At 48.5% G+C, this 16,391-nt stretch overlaps 6 protein-coding genes across 6 annotated transcripts; 3 read left to right on the top strand and 3 right to left on the bottom strand.

Annotated features, from left to right (window-relative positions):
- Positions 1-469: 469 nt before the first annotated feature.
- On the bottom strand, positions 470-4,660 carry FSST1_012039 (karyopherin MSN5; the record flags this gene model as incomplete). The annotated part of the gene is made up of 6 exons (XM_083235229.1): positions 470-1,239; positions 1,294-2,300; positions 2,354-2,457; positions 2,506-3,384; positions 3,435-3,623; positions 3,803-4,660. The coding sequence occupies 6 exons, from the start codon at positions 4,658-4,660 to the stop codon at positions 470-472; spliced, it is 3,807 nt and encodes a 1,268-aa protein (XP_083081735.1).
- A 1,240-nt stretch (positions 4,661-5,900) lies between these two features.
- Positions 5,901-7,169, bottom strand: FSST1_012038 (diphthamide synthase; the record flags this gene model as incomplete). Its single annotated transcript, XM_083235228.1, has 2 exons — positions 5,901-6,873; positions 6,925-7,169. 2 exons carry the CDS (start codon positions 7,167-7,169, stop codon positions 5,901-5,903), a joined length of 1,218 nt encoding a protein of 405 aa, XP_083081734.1.
- A 649-nt stretch (positions 7,170-7,818) lies between these two features.
- Positions 7,819-8,878, top strand: FSST1_012037 (DUF1917 domain-containing protein; the record flags this gene model as incomplete). Its single annotated transcript, XM_083235227.1, has 4 exons — positions 7,819-7,849; positions 7,899-8,428; positions 8,476-8,728; positions 8,790-8,878. 4 exons carry the CDS (start codon positions 7,819-7,821, stop codon positions 8,876-8,878), a joined length of 903 nt encoding a protein of 300 aa, XP_083081733.1.
- Positions 8,879-9,168: 290 nt separating this feature from the next.
- On the bottom strand, positions 9,169-9,785 carry FSST1_012036 (acyl-CoA N-acyltransferase; the record flags this gene model as incomplete). The annotated part of the gene is made up of 2 exons (XM_083235226.1): positions 9,169-9,549; positions 9,606-9,785. 2 exons carry the CDS (start codon positions 9,783-9,785, stop codon positions 9,169-9,171), a joined length of 561 nt encoding a protein of 186 aa, XP_083081732.1.
- A 1,397-nt stretch (positions 9,786-11,182) lies between these two features.
- On the top strand, positions 11,183-13,075 carry FSST1_012035 (phospholipid:diacylglycerol acyltransferase; the record flags this gene model as incomplete). Its single annotated transcript, XM_083235225.1, has 1 exon — positions 11,183-13,075. The coding sequence occupies one exon, from the start codon at positions 11,183-11,185 to the stop codon at positions 13,073-13,075; it is 1,893 nt and encodes a 630-aa protein (XP_083081731.1).
- Positions 13,076-13,868: 793 nt separating this feature from the next.
- FSST1_012034 (DUF2013 domain-containing protein) lies at positions 13,869-15,481 on the top strand (the record flags this gene model as incomplete). The annotated part of the gene is made up of 3 exons (XM_083235223.1): positions 13,869-13,929; positions 13,991-14,529; positions 14,582-15,481. The coding sequence occupies 3 exons, from the start codon at positions 13,869-13,871 to the stop codon at positions 15,479-15,481; spliced, it is 1,500 nt and encodes a 499-aa protein (XP_083081730.1).
- Positions 15,482-16,391: the final 910 nt, after the last annotated feature.

The raw sequence follows: 16,391 nt of genomic DNA, 5'->3' as shown, positions 1-16,391 counted from the left end.
CCGGTCAACTAAAACGCCGGGCCGGTTGTGAAACCACAGGAAGGTCAAGACGCTGACCGGCCCCGGATTATTTCCCCAAATTGATTGTCTTGAACAGGAAATGAGGAACTGAACTGATGACTGCTGACTATGGTTGTATCCATAAACATGATATCAATGCGCGACATAACCGGCCTCGCCGAGCGTGACATCAAGTATGGTATGATAACAACGTCAATATGCATACAAGAAAGAGACCAAGATATCAGAAAATTGCCCGCTCGAAGCATAAGAGACAATATTATTAGGCCAGCTTATGCTACTTGGACTAGATACCTTAAGCTATTTATTTTTATATCCCAATACTTGGGAGGCTGATGTCTATAAGCGTCTACTCCTCTCCCTCTCTTTTCTGTAACCATATCCTCTTTCAGCAGTCCCATCTGTGCAGGTAACAGGCTCGTTTTCCTTTCCTTTTCCACCCACAGTTTTATCCTTCGAATAGATTAGAGACTCCCTCTAGCCCATCTGGCGTCGACTGACGACCCACGTTCATACCTGCTCGCGTCGCATTTTGCCCTTCAGGATCATTCATGAACTGCTGCGCCATCTTGCTTCTGTTGCTTCTCTTACCCCTGGAGCCCTCAAATCCACTGCTCTTCGGGAGCTTTCCCATCTCCGATACGCTGATACCCTTGAGATCTTTCAAAAGATCCAACACGAGGGCTCGCTGCTGGCGAGTATGAGCACCGGGCTTGGCCATATACGTTGATAGACGGTCCAGACTTGACTCGCTCACATTGGGTAATGAGAGCAGCACATCACTAGGAGTCGATGTGATGGGGCTGTAGTAGACAACAATAGCCGCAATCAATGCAGCCAAGTCCTTTTGGAGTTCCACAAAGTAAGGCTCATGAAACGACGTAATACAGGCCTTCAGCACATCAAGCGAGATGTATTCTCGAATAGCCGACGAAATTGAAGAGGGAATAGGGAACTTATCCGACGCAAGATGTGCTTCCATCGGGCTTTGTACCACTGACTTGGGCAATTGGCCATCCACGAGATGAAACTCAGGAACCAGCGACACGAACAACCGTAGGATCATACTGCAGCACCTAGTGTCCCGCATTCGAATTCCATGAGCGCAGAATACAAGCAGTGGCTCCACAACCTCATGGTGAGTGAGACAGAACCTGCGAAGGGTTGGATAGTTCTTTGCTTGGTCGGAGTCTGAAGTACCCTCCTCGATCGGCCCATCTGAGCAACCATTAGCATGACCAGTCTGGAAGGTCTCGAGGCATCGTAACTTACTAAGTTTTGTTGGGTCAAGAAAGTCGGCCACCATTAACACCGCGGTGTAGGTAACTTGACGCAGGATACTTTCGGCCTTCATCTCCTCCTTCAGACCCGCTTCACCATCTGCAGCCACTTGCTGTTGACGTTCCATCTTGTCCCATTCGCCGTTAATTTTGGCATCCATCTGCTGGAAGCATGCGGCGAGTACTTGTGGGAGGAAGTGCTCTCGGCAATCAACAGGACAGTCATCAACCAAGTACCTAACCAAATTCAGCAAGTTGCTTTGTTGGTGTGTGGACAACCAGACTGAATCTGCAAAGAGGGCTTTGGAAAGGGGCGCGGAGAGTCCCTGGAAGCCATAAAACTGGCGTTCCAAGCGGCTCATGCAATAGATGATTGCATACGCAGTTTCCCTAACAAAGCGCACCGATCCACGAATAGTTGACGCGAGGCCCTCCATCGTGTTCTTCTTATCCATGACACGTGCGTAAAAGTCATCCTTGCTACCCTCGGAAATTCCAGCTTGCCAGAATCGATCACTGAGGATTCTGTTGACTGTTGATCGCATCTCGCTGGGTAAACCAGCCCAGTTGTCAGGGTTATGGCAAGCGTGTGCAAAGCTCAAGAACTCGAGCAGATCAGCCAAAATGTTGGAGAAGCCATCTTCCCAGAGCGCATACGAAGCCTTGAACGCATCCGAGTTCTTGTCGAGTCTCTCAACTGAAAACGCCAAGAAACTCTTGGTTGATCGAAGTGGGAGAAGTTTGAGGCGTTCTTCGAGCTCGCTTTGAAGAGCGAGTCCTTCAGCATCAAGCTCACGGGTGCCCCAGTCATGGATCTCGTGGGCTCGGTGGTTGGCCATGTAAGCCTGGGCCTTGTCCAGCCCCAAAAGCTCGCAAAAGCTGCCGTATGACTTCAAAGAGTTTCGAACATTCTCATCTTGCCATTGCGCCTTCACAGGGTCAATGAATTCACGAAGCTTTTGAATCTTGGCATCAGCACCAACGCCGGTTGCTCGGTGTCTATCAATAGGTTAGCGAATTGCTTGATCATTCAGGGGAAAGAAAGGGCCTACATGATGATGAATAAAAAACTACGATAAGCAATAGAGCGCTTCTCGTCGAGCGATCCGGATGACATCATTTCGTTCACCTTGTTTTCGATTTGATCGTATACACCCTGTGGGACTGTTAACATACGTCTTTATCGGATATTCAGATTACTTACCAAGAGATGGTCTGGCATCTCTGAAGCCAATCGTTGCAGCTCAACCATACTTTCACCCTGCAGGTCCTTGATGGCATCGTTGAAAGCGCGGTACTCGGGCTCAAGTGCCGGCCATGTCAGCAAAATGTGTTCCAAAACCTTGAGCATGAAGGTAGCATTCTTGTTGAGAGCAGTCGTGGAGAAGTAGACGAGGAGTTGCAAAGTTCGCTTCCTGATCATTGGGTCTTCGAATGTCATTTCAAGTATCTTATTACACCACGTCTCCAAATTCGCCTCCATTTCTGTGCCATGTTGCTGATGCTCCTGGGGACGGTGTTTGCGCCACTTCGTATATCCCTTGAGTGTGGCTTCGATAACAGTGAATTGCGCATCGACCCGTAAGACCGGCATGGAATGTTTGAAATAGTTTTGCTTATCCAAAGGAGGCTGACCATCGTAGAGGTGCTGTAGTAATTCTTCGGTACGGTTGAGAATGTGCGGGATTGCGTCAACCAGCTTTAGCTGGACAACGGCTTCGATAATTTGGGAGCTATACCGGCGGTAATTACCCAAGAAAGCGTGGCGCTCGGGAATTGTGTCTGTGTCTTCCATCAGATAGAGGAAAGTAGGATCCTGAGTATCCTCTGGTAGGTTCTCATATCGGACCAGTCTTGAACTGCATGTCTCCAGAAGGGGCGGGATGAAGGGAGAGACATGCTCGCCAGGGCCGATCAGACGGTTACTGAGCAGTCGCGTCCAGGTGACGAGGACCGGAATCGATACCATCAGGCTCTGATGCTGCACGATTTGGACCAAAAGTCCTAGAAACTCGTCCTTGGCGGCTTCAGCGGGTAGCTTAGCGTATTTCCTGTCAAAATAATCACCGAGGCATGAGAGCATCTGTCGAGGCTGGTTAGTATAACGTTGGCGCAATCCGCTCTTCTACATACCTCTGACAACTTCTTGAGTGTCTGATACTTGTCCTCATCAACGTCCTCGGGATCCACAGCAGACCATTCGAAGAGTCGCCTGCACAGGTTAATTGATTCGTGACTGTACATTGGGGCTACTAGCTCCCGAAATTCCTCATCGTTGAAATTGGTTCTGCAATAGAGAGCATGGAGGGCTTCCAGCGCAGCCTAGAAATGCTTAGTTAGAACTTGGTCATTCGTATGAAAAGTTGACCTCCTGAGTCTCGGGGTACAAAAAGAAACAGCCTAAGAAGTCTAGTCTAAGTAGCATAAGCTAACCAACTCATTCCGTCCTTTATGCTTCCAGCGGCCAACTTTTCTGATACACTGAGGTCGGTGTACGTTACCTTTTGGATGGAGGCATGCGACGAGGCAAGACCAGCGCACAAAACTTCGACACAGCGTGCAGAAGAGACTGCTTTCGGGATTGCCCATGGCATGAGCGAGAGGAACACAGACAAACCCTTGTGTATGCACAGCTTGACTTCATCGTTATCGCTGTGCGCTGCGTTCAGGCAGTAGCCCAAGAATTGGGACAGACGGCTCAGCCAACCATCATCACCATACCGCACAGGTGGGCCGGGTTGTCGATTGGGAAAGGCCTCGACCAGCACCGAGGTAGGAGTGAAGATCTCAACGCACGCCTTGCTCAGGACACCTTCCCGCATGGCCACGACCGAGTCGTCTCCGGTAAAGACCTCATCGGAAAGGTTCTCGAGGATAAACATGACAAGCTCCTTGTGAACAGCTGAGTCAGGAACCTCCCATAACTGGTACAGCATAGAGTCCATATCCATCCATTCTGCGCCCCAGCATCTCTTGGCAACCTCAACCCAGAGTTGAGCTGTCTTGTTCCGTATATAAGCCGGGTCTTCTTTCGCGACGGTCTGGCCGAGACTCAAGACCCATTGCCGCACAGCTTCCGTCTGTTCTGTAGTGTAGGTGGACCACCGGTATCGGATCGCATGCTCGAGCAAAGAGAGAGCGTAGTGTCGGACGACGGGGGATTGCGACTTGTCGGAGGCGAGGTTGAAGCCTTGCATTGGCGCTTCATTGTGATCTTTGACTTCCTCCAGATAATCTTGGGCTGTCCTACGATCGCCGCTGGTCGCGTACGGGTTATGAACGATCTCGAGTGCCTGCTGCATTCTGGCAACGACGTCCGAGTCACCGCCAGACGACATCAGGCTGCCGTTGGCTTCCATGTCTCGATAGGGAACAATAGTTGGGAAGATCTATTCGACAGTTTGTTTCGTCGCTTGCTGTTTACTGTTATGTTAACACAGGGCCTGAGCGATGGTTCGTTTGCGACGAGGAGCAAAATGGGAGGTGAAGTGACTGTGGTTTTAATATGTAGTTTGATAAGAGGAACAAAGCTTTGGGCTACAAAAATAAGCAACCTAAGAAGTCTGATCCAAGTAGCTTAAACTGACCTACTAATTCTGTCTTTTATGCTCCCTGGGGCGAGCTAACGGTACAGAGAGGTATGTATAGTATGGAGTAGTAGAGATGTTAGTAGGCAGGTAGGTAAAGTGTTGGGCTAAAATTGAGAGCTCTCAGGCTGAGGAAAGAGCCGAAAGAGTAGGTCAAGTTAAGACCCAGTGAGCTGGAGAACGGGCCTACTAGTGCCTACTAAGTGGGTAACAGAAGAGTTGACATTTTAGCTTTAGTGCACAAAAATAAATAGCCTACTACCTAGGTAAAAAGTCCTTTTCACACAGCACACGCTGATCTACTAATTTTGTCTCTCATGCACCTAACGACCCTGAGGCAGGCCTATCTGAACCCTCCATTGGTGGCGGGGCTGTGATACAATTCACCTCGCAGCGCATTAGCAGCTGACAAAGAATGGAGAGCTCTATTAGAAGCTTTTGTAGGTGAATAGGAGACATTCAAGGGGTAAATAAAGCTGCATCTGTCTTAATCTACCCTGACACCTACCCGTCTTTATCTTCTCTCCCCCGCAGGCATTGATATACTCTCATTTCTTCCAGCTCTCGCCTTGCTAATGCTTGTTTATTTCTTCACCCTGTAGCTAAAGATCCCCCATGCACGTGTTCAGTGGCACCTACAGATGGGTCGTCAATGGATCACTTATTGTTGGGGTCCTTTGTTCCTACAGTAGGCGCCTTTTAGATCCTGGGCGTCTTGCAGGGGGGGGGGGATCTCCAAACAAGCTGCAAGGCTGAGAGATGGATACAATAGAAGAGTAACGCAGCTCTAGTTGCAGATGTAGATATGTATGCTTTCACTCAAGCCCACATCACTGTCCATGAGGGGTTGAGGATCGTCATGCCACAGTCCTATTTCGTTTACCAGCCTTGGTTTGCGATACGAGCATGGATTTGGAATTTAATACGAAATTACAATTGGTTGACAAGTGTTTGTTCGTTGAAAGTACAAAGAACTTTCCATCTTCTAACTATTCTACAAACAAAAGCCAAACTATGGCTCATACTTCCAAAAACAGAGCAGTTTATCATAGAAGCTAGTCGACACACACCACAAGGTCTCTCCCGCTTGATCACCCCTCACAAAATCACTTCCATAGTTCATGCTCTTGTGCTCTTCAAATCTTGCCAGCACCTTGCACGACCAGTCTTGTTCTTGCTTAACCTCTAGTTCGATAAACCTTGCACCAGCGTGCATGCATGAAGCAAGGATTCGGATCTTAGTTGAGTCTGTATCTTTTTGAATCCTGACAAGATCCAAACGCCAAACGCCTCCTCCCATGTTCTCTTCAAGTACCAACTCGACCTTTTTCATGCCATACGTCTCGTGCAGGTCGTTTATAATGAAAACACGCAGATGATCGTCGTAACTGCCTGTCACAACAACTCTTCCATTGTTCTTGGTGAGTGAAAAGAGCGGGAGAACAGCTGTGACTCCTGCGTTGTGTGTTCCTTTGATAGTAATGGGCGAATAGGGCTCTTCACAAGGCGAATCAGAGTCATTGGGATCCCAGACAGAGGATGTATAGCGGAGCAATGAGTCATCTCCGCCGCAATAAGCTGTAACTTGTGCCTTTTCGTCAGTTGAAGCAGGTGCTCCTGAAGAAAAGGCAATACACCAAGCCTCGAGCGAATTGGCAATGTTCAGCTCTGTGTAGTCTCTGATACAGTACCCCTCGTCCAATTGCAAGAGTCGCGCAGAGCTCGTCGATGTTGTTACACCAATTACATTGGAAATCCCAGGGTGCCAGTTGCATTGCAGGAACAAAACATCCTCTCCAATGTCTTCACATCGACTTGTTGAGATGTGCTGTAGGGGTGCTGAAGAATTCCGTGCAGGGTCCAGCTTGAACACGGCTAGCGTCCCAGTACTAGATGCCACTGCCAGGATATCGTGTTTGTCTTTGAATGGGTGAAAGCGAATATCCAAAATTGCTGACGGTTGTGAAACGGTCTGAACTAGATGGCTATGCAATTGTCAACTTCGATGAGGAATTGTGCATGACAAAGAAACTCACAGCTTAGTACCATCGACCTTGAAAACCAGCAAACTACCATTACGGCTTTGCGACGTCTTGGTCGCAGTTACGCGCTCAGCATCGTCGTCATCTTTGTTGCCCTCCTGAACATCATCTTCGTTCTTTTCAAGGTTGTACGTTCCCACTACAAACAATTTTGGGTACGCAGGGCAAAACTGAATGCAGCTGGGAGGTAAGCCCAAGGTTAAGGACACCTCTGAAGATATGATCTTTGCATCATCCATCGAACGTTTGTTTTGGGGCTAATGAAGATAGATGCTGGGTTTAGGAAGATCAATGCAAACAAATCGTCGAGATAGAAATGGGGTTCTCATGGCGGGGGCCCCTCTCTAACTGCAAAATGAGTTGAGGCTCATTGGGGCAATATCACCACTCAACTCAATGTTACTACTTAGACTACCGACCTAGGTTAACAGAAACCGACGAGCCTAAACAACAAAACGCCATGCTCCATCACTTTCAAACCCAGTGCATTTTTGTTTTCTTTCATGGAGGCATCCAATTAGATAATTGATTTCGATTGCAGGGTTATGAGTTACTGCAGGGTATTGAAAGCTTAACTGCCGGGCTAGCGCTTCATCGACGCGAACTTGCTTTTGCGACTCCATCTCCTGACCTGGGGTAGGTAAAGCAGACTGTAGACGATTTGTCTTCTTACGTCAACACGCGCTTCACTTGTTTCTTTCTTATCTTTGACGGATACGCCGGATCAAGGGGACATTACAGTTCTTTCAAACACAAATCCTTTTTAATTTTTGACGTTCGCTCTCCAGTTTGTGTTCTTGCCCACAAACGCCAAACTCAATTCCACCATCGTCATCGCACAGCAACATCATTCCTCCACCACTGGTTGATATTTCACATATCAACATCATGGATCACTCCGATGATTCTGACTTTTACGGTATTATCCAAATTCCGTCGGTTTATTATTCACTGACTCATCACCGCAGGGGGCGACGAGACCGTTATGGACCTCCACCGTCGTGTACAAGATTTCGATGTGCAAGGCTGGATGCTGCAGCTGCAGCAAAGTCCTGGAAGACCAATTCCTCGCAAAAGCATTCATGCAGACACATCCCATCTCCACAATCCTTACGCCGGGGTGCATTATGCGTGGCAGCTCACCGAGACTGTAGACGAATTTCTTACACGTATGCCACCCAAAACAACGGACATCACAGAGGACACGCCCTGGATCTACATATGCAACCCGTATATCTCCCGTGTGGAGAAATCCTTGGCCCAGAATCAGCACAGCAAGGGCAACGAAGATGAAGCCCCCGAAGAAGAAGGCAGCAAAACTGAGCTTGTCGTGGAAGGCGGTCTTGAGAGATTGGAGCTTCTGTCCAAATTCATCGAGGGCGTTCAAAGAAGCAGAAAAGTCTCTGCAGCGCAGGAGAGAGAGATCAATACGGAGAGAAAGAAAGCTTCGGGTGATATACTACACTTGGCACATGTTGCTAGAGTCAGGGCTGGCAAGGTATGAATGGAGAGAAGCCCGTCACATCAGCCGACTAATATCATTAGTGGATGCTATTTTGCCCGCCAGCAGAGGTCAATGATGTTTGGGATATTGTCGCAAAAGCAACAGCCAACAACGAGCTTGGCATCGCAGCAAAAGTTGCTCCTCGGCCAGTCGACGAGGATTCTCGCAAAGATCGACTCATTTGCGTTTACACGGCCGACTTCGCAGACAAGGCCGACGTGGGCAGAGTACTTCAGAGGTTGCGAGAGCTCAGATTGGTAGAGATTCGCGGAAGACCAATTTACTATAAGCCAGGTGAGTTATGTTTTTGGTGTGCTTATGCTGCCGTAAAAGCAAGACTGACATAAATCGATAGATGCATATACGTACATTGGGATGTCTTCCGGGAATCCCTGGGGTCTGAAAGCGTCGATCTATAAATCATCTGACATCTTTCAAACCTGACAACACACAAAAAATGACTCATCCAAGTACAGAGAGGAGAACAAGAGGTGACAGCCAATAGATACCTCAGGGATTGAGTAATGGGGTGTGAGAAAAGCAAAGAACAAATCGTATCATCGTAAACATCATACCTGATAGACCAAACTCCAGCTGTTCAATAATAGACATGAAAATAATTCCACATGGCGCTCAATGCTGTCGCTGACCGCGGCCCACGGTATTCGAACATTTCCATCACCGAACTTCCATGATTCGACTCCGTGAAAACAAGAAACCCACGCAGATCCAAGTTAGACATCAATAATCTGAAGGTCGTTTGGTCCAGCGTCGAGGTCAATGTATTTGAGAGGCAGAACAAGTCGATATGCGCTGTTCCCATTGAGGTAGTAGCGGTGCAGTTTCTTAGTGCGCAGAAAACCAAGCTGTTCGTATAGTCGCATGGCGGCAACGTTTGTCTCCTCAGTCTCAAGCACAATCTCATCGGCATTGCGTTTTGTCATGGCGTCAATGGCCTTTTTAACAAGGGTTGTGGCAATGCCATGGCCACGGAAGTCGGAGGCAACAGCCAACATAGCGATATAGCCTCTGCGAGTGGGATTGGAGTGTGAGGCATGGACTTCCAGCTTGCACACAATAACACCAATGAGGGACGAGTCAACTGGGTTTAGTGCCTAGATAACTGTTGTTAGATAGCTGGAGTTTGACATGAAGAAGAGATCAGTCTGACCATGAAGCAGAGATGTGCCCACTGGCACAGAAAATAACGGTACACATATATGCTGTAAGGCTCACTCAAGTCCTTTGAGATCAAGGCCCGGATCGCGGGTAAATATTGAGCTTCGAGGGCATGTTCGTATTGGACGTAGCGTAATTCGCCAGGGAGATTCTCGGTTTTGGTAGTGGCCATGGGATTGTAAGGGTTTGTTTCCCGAAGTGGATTGGGGTACTCAGACGTAGTGTCCGAGTTTAGTACTGATATTTGTGACAAAAAAGATTGAGTTTGGGATGATGTTTGAATGGAACAAGATCTTAGATATAGATGTTGGAGGTTCAAAACCGGATGTCAACTTTTTGAGACCTTAAAGAGGGGCAGGTGGAAATGGAGTTCAGCCCGGTATCGGTGAGTCGAGGGATCGAGGGGTAATTTGTGTTGTAGGTGTTTGTTGTTAATGGAGAGATGGAAGAAGATGTCGGTCGAGGTCAGATCGGCAAGAGTCACATAAAAGGCCAAGAAAAGAAGGTGGGAAGATCTTGAGATTGAATTCAGGCGTCGTCGTTTTGGGGGGTGAAGTGGCAACATCCTACCTACGGATAGCTAGCGGTCCAATGCAAGCGGGAGGCCACGAGGGCAAGGCTTGCAGGGCAGTTGGTCCGGTGGATGGACGGGCAAGTTGGCAGGGGGTAGTGGAGGCCCGGGCTCTGCCCGCCTCGCTACCTTAGTACCTACAGCTGCAGTCTGCAGAGCCAGACTATTTTAGAGCTTTTAACTCTAGGTTTATGTAGAGGGGGAGACGGGGTAATTACTGCACTCTATTTGTGCACTCAAGTCGAGACCAAAGACTCGCACGATTATCTTTGTTGCTAGGTTCCATTCAAGATGCATGATCCGATATAAGCGCTGCACTAATACATAGTAGGGTATGTTGGTCTGGATTTTTTCCAACTCCACAGGCATCTTTACATATTAGATACCTACCTGTAGGATTCATATGAGTGAGCATGTGTCATTCTACAACTAGATAACTTCTAGATACACTCACCCAAGTGGCATGAAGAAGCAATGATTCGCTCTGAGTCGTCTAAAAGCCTTCGGTTCCTTTGCTCCCGCATAATCCTGTCGGTAGTTTAACCCCCTTGCAGTACCGGCCTTATCTTGGCTTTGACGTCAGGTTCCTGCCTATCAGGAACCACCGGCATGTCCTTTCGATCCGATGCCCGAGCTCCCTCCCTTTAGGTCCCAAGACGTACGTATTTTCATGTGATATTTGATCGCAACTGTTTAATCTATGGAGTAGCCCTCGGACTAAACATCAACCCTTTCCACCCATTAGACAACATATATAATACATGTGTACGTAGATAAATGCCGCCAATAAATGAGACACTTCAGGATCGAGACCCCGGTTTTTGTTTTAGAGCACGCGCCAACTCTTTATGGGCGTCATAGCTACGTACAGTACAAGAATTCTTAAACACGAACCTTTCCTCTACCTACCAAGTCTGGTCGAGGTTCTTTTTTCCCCCTCCCCAACCAGAGACTGAACCATACAGCGCCTCCGAGAGGCCTGCTTTTCAGTCGACACCATGGGAAAGTCCGCTCTGCGACGCCGGAATGTCCAAGATGCGACAAATAACGACAGCGCCGATGCTGGTGACACTTCGAGAGAAGAGAGCCCAGCGGCTGAGCCGACCACACACGTTCGAGTTGTTCAACATGCCGTGCCTAGGACCCGAAAACGCCGCAATACATTCGTCTTCTTCCTTGGTAGTTTGTTTGGAATTATAGCCGCCGGATTTTTCGCTTCCAGCAATGATCTTATCGACCTCCCCGAGTTCACCGACTTGTCCATGGACAACTTAATGGATGCTCTGCCTGCTGGCTTGGTAAAGGATATGCGCGACCTTGTCCAGGGTGAGCGGGACATTGCCGAATCGTACGAGCCATTCTCTGTTGGCGAAAAGGCTCGATCCGAGGGTCTAGGAGTTCACCATCCTATGATCATGATACCTGGTGTCATCTCAACGGGACTTGAGTCATGGGGTACGGCTAATGTCTCGAAACCCTACTTCAGAAAGCGACTTTGGGGCAGTTGGACAATGATGAAAGCCCTGGTCATGGACAAGGAAGTTTGGAAGAAGCATGTCATGCTCGACAAGAGGACAGGCCTCGATCCACCCAACGTAAAGCTGAGGGCCGCCCAAGGTTTCGATGCTACCGATTTCTTCATCACTGGATATTGGATCTGGAGTAAAATCTTCGAGAATCTCGCATCCATCGGTTACGACCCAACAAACTCGTTCACGGCCGCTTACGATTGGCGCTTGTCGTATCCCAACCTTGAGGTACGGGACCGCTACTTTACTCGGCTAAAATCGCATATCGAAGTTGCAGTGGCCACTGAGGACAAGAAAGTTGTTCTCGCATCTCACAGCATGGGGAGCCAGGTCCTTTACTATTTTTTCCACTGGGTGCAATCAGAAAGAGGTGGGCGTGGTGGACCGGACTGGGTTGAGCGTCACGTTGAGGCCTGGATCAACATTAGTGGATGCATGCTCGGAGCAGTCAAAGGCTTGACTGCTGTGCTCTCTGGCGAGATGCGCGACACAGCTCAACTGAACCCGTTCGCTATTTACGGACTGGAAAAGTTCTTGAGCAAAGAAGAGAGAGCTGAGATCTTCCGCGGCATGCCCGGGATATCCTCCATGTTGCCCATAGGCGGAAACTCTGTATGGGGTAACCTGACCTGGGCTCCAGATGACAGGCCAGGCCAGAACCGTTCATACGGATCCCTCTTAAATTTCAGGGTCGGTTCGAACTGGACAACGCCTGATCGTAACTTTACCGTCGAGGAAGGCGTGTCCTATTTGCTCAACACAACTGAGGACTGGTATCAAGATCAGATCAAGGGCAGCTACTCTCGGGGTATTGCTCATTCCATAGATGAGGTCGAGGCCAATGAGCATGATCCCAAGAAGTGGATCAATCCTCTCGAGACGCGGTTGCCACTTGCCCCTAGCCTCAAGATCTACTGCTTTTATGGTGTTGGCAAACCGACTGAGCGAGGGTACTTCTATAAACCACCGGATCAGCCATCATTGACCAACCTCAACATTACAATAGATACGGGTTATACAGAAGGAGATGTGGATCATGGCGTTGTCATGGGCGAGGGAGATGGCACCGTGAACCTTCTCAGTACAGGTTATATGTGTAATCATGGCTGGAATATGAAGCGCTACAATCCAGCTGGCGTCAAGGTTACAGTCGTTGAAATGCCTCACGAGCCAGAACGCTTCAACCCTCGAGGAGGACCTCGTACGGCCGACCACGTTGACATCTTGGGGCGATACAACCTGAACGAGTTGCTGTTACGGGTAGCGAGCGGCAAAGGTGACACGATTACGAACTACGTTGTGAGTAATATCAAAGAGTATGCATCCAGGGTTCAGATTTACGACGATGAGGAGACTTCATAGAACAGGCGCCTCAAAGCGTTGATAGTGCCGCTGGAGTTAGTGGAACTGGTGATATTGGTTACTGCAATTATTTCCATGGTTTGGTGTTTGGGAGTCTCCACGATAGACTTGTTCTTAAAGCTATTACTTGTATCCATGATACCCTTGAAGGTGTGGAAACACCCCGATCCAAGATGGACCCCGTAAAAGGTACTTAAAATATATATGAATTTGGAATACTATGGTTGGTAGTTTAGGAGATTATGAGGTTGTTGTTCAACCGTGGAATGCAGAGGTTTGAATGCTTGACAACCTGTGTATTCAATCAAATTCCTTCCGAAGTGATAGTAAAGATAGTAACAGAAACTGCAACCAGTTGCGATACTGTATAAACTTGCAAGAATCCATAACCGTTCTGTTGTAACCAATCCGATGCCGATACGTGCTTTACAACTGTTGTCGCTGCATCGCTGGGTAGTTCCATTTGCCAAGACACCATTTAACAGGCCTGAATGTGGTCACGTCACGGTACAGCTAACGACTTAACCTGAAGCAACTCAGTCTCGACCCCGCCACCTCAATTCTCGAAACACAACCACAACTCAGACTACATTTTTGCTCCATCTTAACTTTAGGTGGGAGATGACCGCCGTGTCTGCATCTCCTCTTGGAAACCATTGCCTGCCAACTGCTTGTCTCGTCGGCATTTCTGAACACAACACTGCCGATCAAATCCACATCACGCATTTCCAGCACCAGCCCCGGCAACAGGACCCGATGCCTTGGTCCCTGTACACCTGTCAAAGCGAGGATCATGGCAGATTTCGAAGAAACATCTTCCCCTCATGAGGAGGATGGAGAGCAGCTTTGGAACGGTAAGTGACTTGCAGTCTATGAATGCTACATATAAGGGTACGAATTGACCAATTGCTACAGATCTAGATAAATGCGTCTCAAGCAAATGCGATTCCCACGAAACGATCGACGATGCCCTGCGCAACTGGATAGATTTGACCAATCGTCTGCGTGACTGTTATCAAGAAACACAGGATGAAGTCGTCACTTGCGCGCGGATCCTTCTCGCCAGCAATTTGTTCCGGGACAATAAGGACTATGTTCGCACCCAGATCATCTATAGTCTGCTGCAGGAAGACGAGACAGGACCGTTGCATGCCATAGTTTGTCTGCTTCTTCTCGACGGCTGCCAAGATGATACCATGTTCCCTCGCATGGTGAATGAGGCCTGCTTTCCTCGACTGTTGGAGCTTATCAATGGCCGCCGAGATCAGTGCCAGGATCCACGGTTGCACCGACTCCTTTTGCAACTTATGTACGAGATGTCACGTATGGAACGACTACGAGTTGACGATTTGACCATGGTAGACGACGAATTCGTCCACTACCTTTTTGCCCTGATTGAGGAACTGTCTGATGATGCGCATGACCCTTACCATTACCCTACCATTCGAGTTCTGGTGAGCAGTCCAGTATTTTTATCATCTATAATGATGGCTAATATGAATCCAGCTTGTTCTAAACGAACAGTATATGCTTGCTTCCACCGATGTCAAGGACCCATCTGCTCCGAAACCGCGTCTGACGAACAGAATTGTTAAATGCTTAAGTCTTCATGGTGCTTCATTTCGAACGTTTGGCGAAAATATCATCTTGCTTCTGAACCGAGAAACCGAGACATCTCTACAGCTGCTCATTCTGAAGCTTCTATATCTGCTATTCACAAACAAAGCGACATACGAATACTTTTATACGAACGATTTACGGGTACTCCAGGATGTCATTATCAGGAACCTGATGGACCTGCCGGATGAAAAGATATCCTTGAGACATACTTACCTGCGTGTGCTTTATCCGCTGTTGGCCCATACACAACTAAGCCAGCCGCCACACTATAAGCAAGATGAGATTCTTCGCGTGCTTAATCTTCTCCGAGGGTCTCAAAATGTGCACTTTGCACCTGCAGATGATACAACACTTCGCCTAGTTGATCGTGTATCCAAGGTTAGGTGGATTGAAGAAGCGCAATCACCTACAGTAGTATCGGGTGAAGCTGAAGTTGCGCGAAGATTCTTGGGAATCAGCCTGTCGCGATCGCAGACCGCGAGTAGTGTCAGTGTGAGCGATGTCGCGGCAGTTAAGGAGAAGCCGGGAGTGCAAACACCAAGTCGATCAGGCGAAGGGGCCGATGCTGGTGAATCGGAGATAGAAGAGGGCGTCACAATGGCCCCAAGGCCCAAGAAGCCGCTGCCAGAGGTGCCTAAGCATCGCCATGGTGTGCCTTTCGCGCAGAAGTTTGTCAACGGCGGACAGAAGAAGACGCCTCCTCAAGCGCCACCACCGCGCCGATGGGGACGGATGAAGACGGTTGAGAGGCCTCCTGCAGACCCAGTTCCAGAGCAGGAGGCGTGATATAAGTTTGATTCACTGGGCGTTATTCTCCGTGTTAGGAAGTTTAAGGAGTAACATCCCGTCGGGCGGGGGCGGCGCCGGTTGATTCTATCGTATACGCTAGGGGAGATTTTCGGTTTGACGAAAGAGGGCGGCGTTGTGGAGCTTTCTGCTGCACTGTACCGCACTGGACACAAAGCATCAGGCACGGCGTTTTTAGGTGATTTTGGCCATGAGAGCATACGGTCTTGAAAGTCATGGTTCTGGGGAGATTGTAAGCAAACTGCGGCAAGCCACTTTGTGTGAAACCGTGTATGAAGAGTAGCATCAGGATTGAGCCTGCAAGAGATGGATAATTGGTTTTGGATGATCAATGGCAATGTTTCGTGCGTCTTGCCAAGTGAGTAAAATATGCATCATGCAGCATGTTGGTATCTTGGACTTAACTCCTGAATATCCCTCACTGGACAGATGTCACCGGCAGTCATTACAACAGTGCCGAACCAGGATCTGGCCTGCACAGCCCAGATTAACTTAGATCTGGTTCCATGAGCTTTTAAGACGAGCAAATCAAGATCCACATGTCCAATGCGGAGAAAGACCTCAGCTTCTCGAGGGATTGCAACAGCATGAGACTGAGACATGTGCATCAAATGCAAACAACAGATTGCTGATCCGAGCCCTTGTACAGGATGTGGTCAAGCAATCTTCTTTCCGATAGTAACAAATAAGGCTTTTTTACTCTTGTGAGGCCTCACGAAGTTTGACCCAAGTAAGTCATTTGATTGACCTCGATGAAGCACTGAAACAACAAGTTGCAGATCCGGAAGGCGGCGATGCCGAGAAGATCTCAGCTTCGTCTGGCAACAGTGGATAGAGCCGTGAATCGCCAAGGACAAAGTACCAACACGTGAAGCGGATTGGCTGTGTA

Source organism: Fusarium sambucinum, chromosome III (genome assembly GCF_050947815.1).
Source record: "Fusarium sambucinum isolate potato_lamoka chromosome III, whole genome shotgun sequence".
Classification (NCBI taxonomy): Eukaryota; Fungi; Ascomycota; class Sordariomycetes; order Hypocreales; family Nectriaceae; genus Fusarium; species Fusarium sambucinum.
This window is presented reverse-complemented; position numbering and strand designations above follow the sequence as displayed.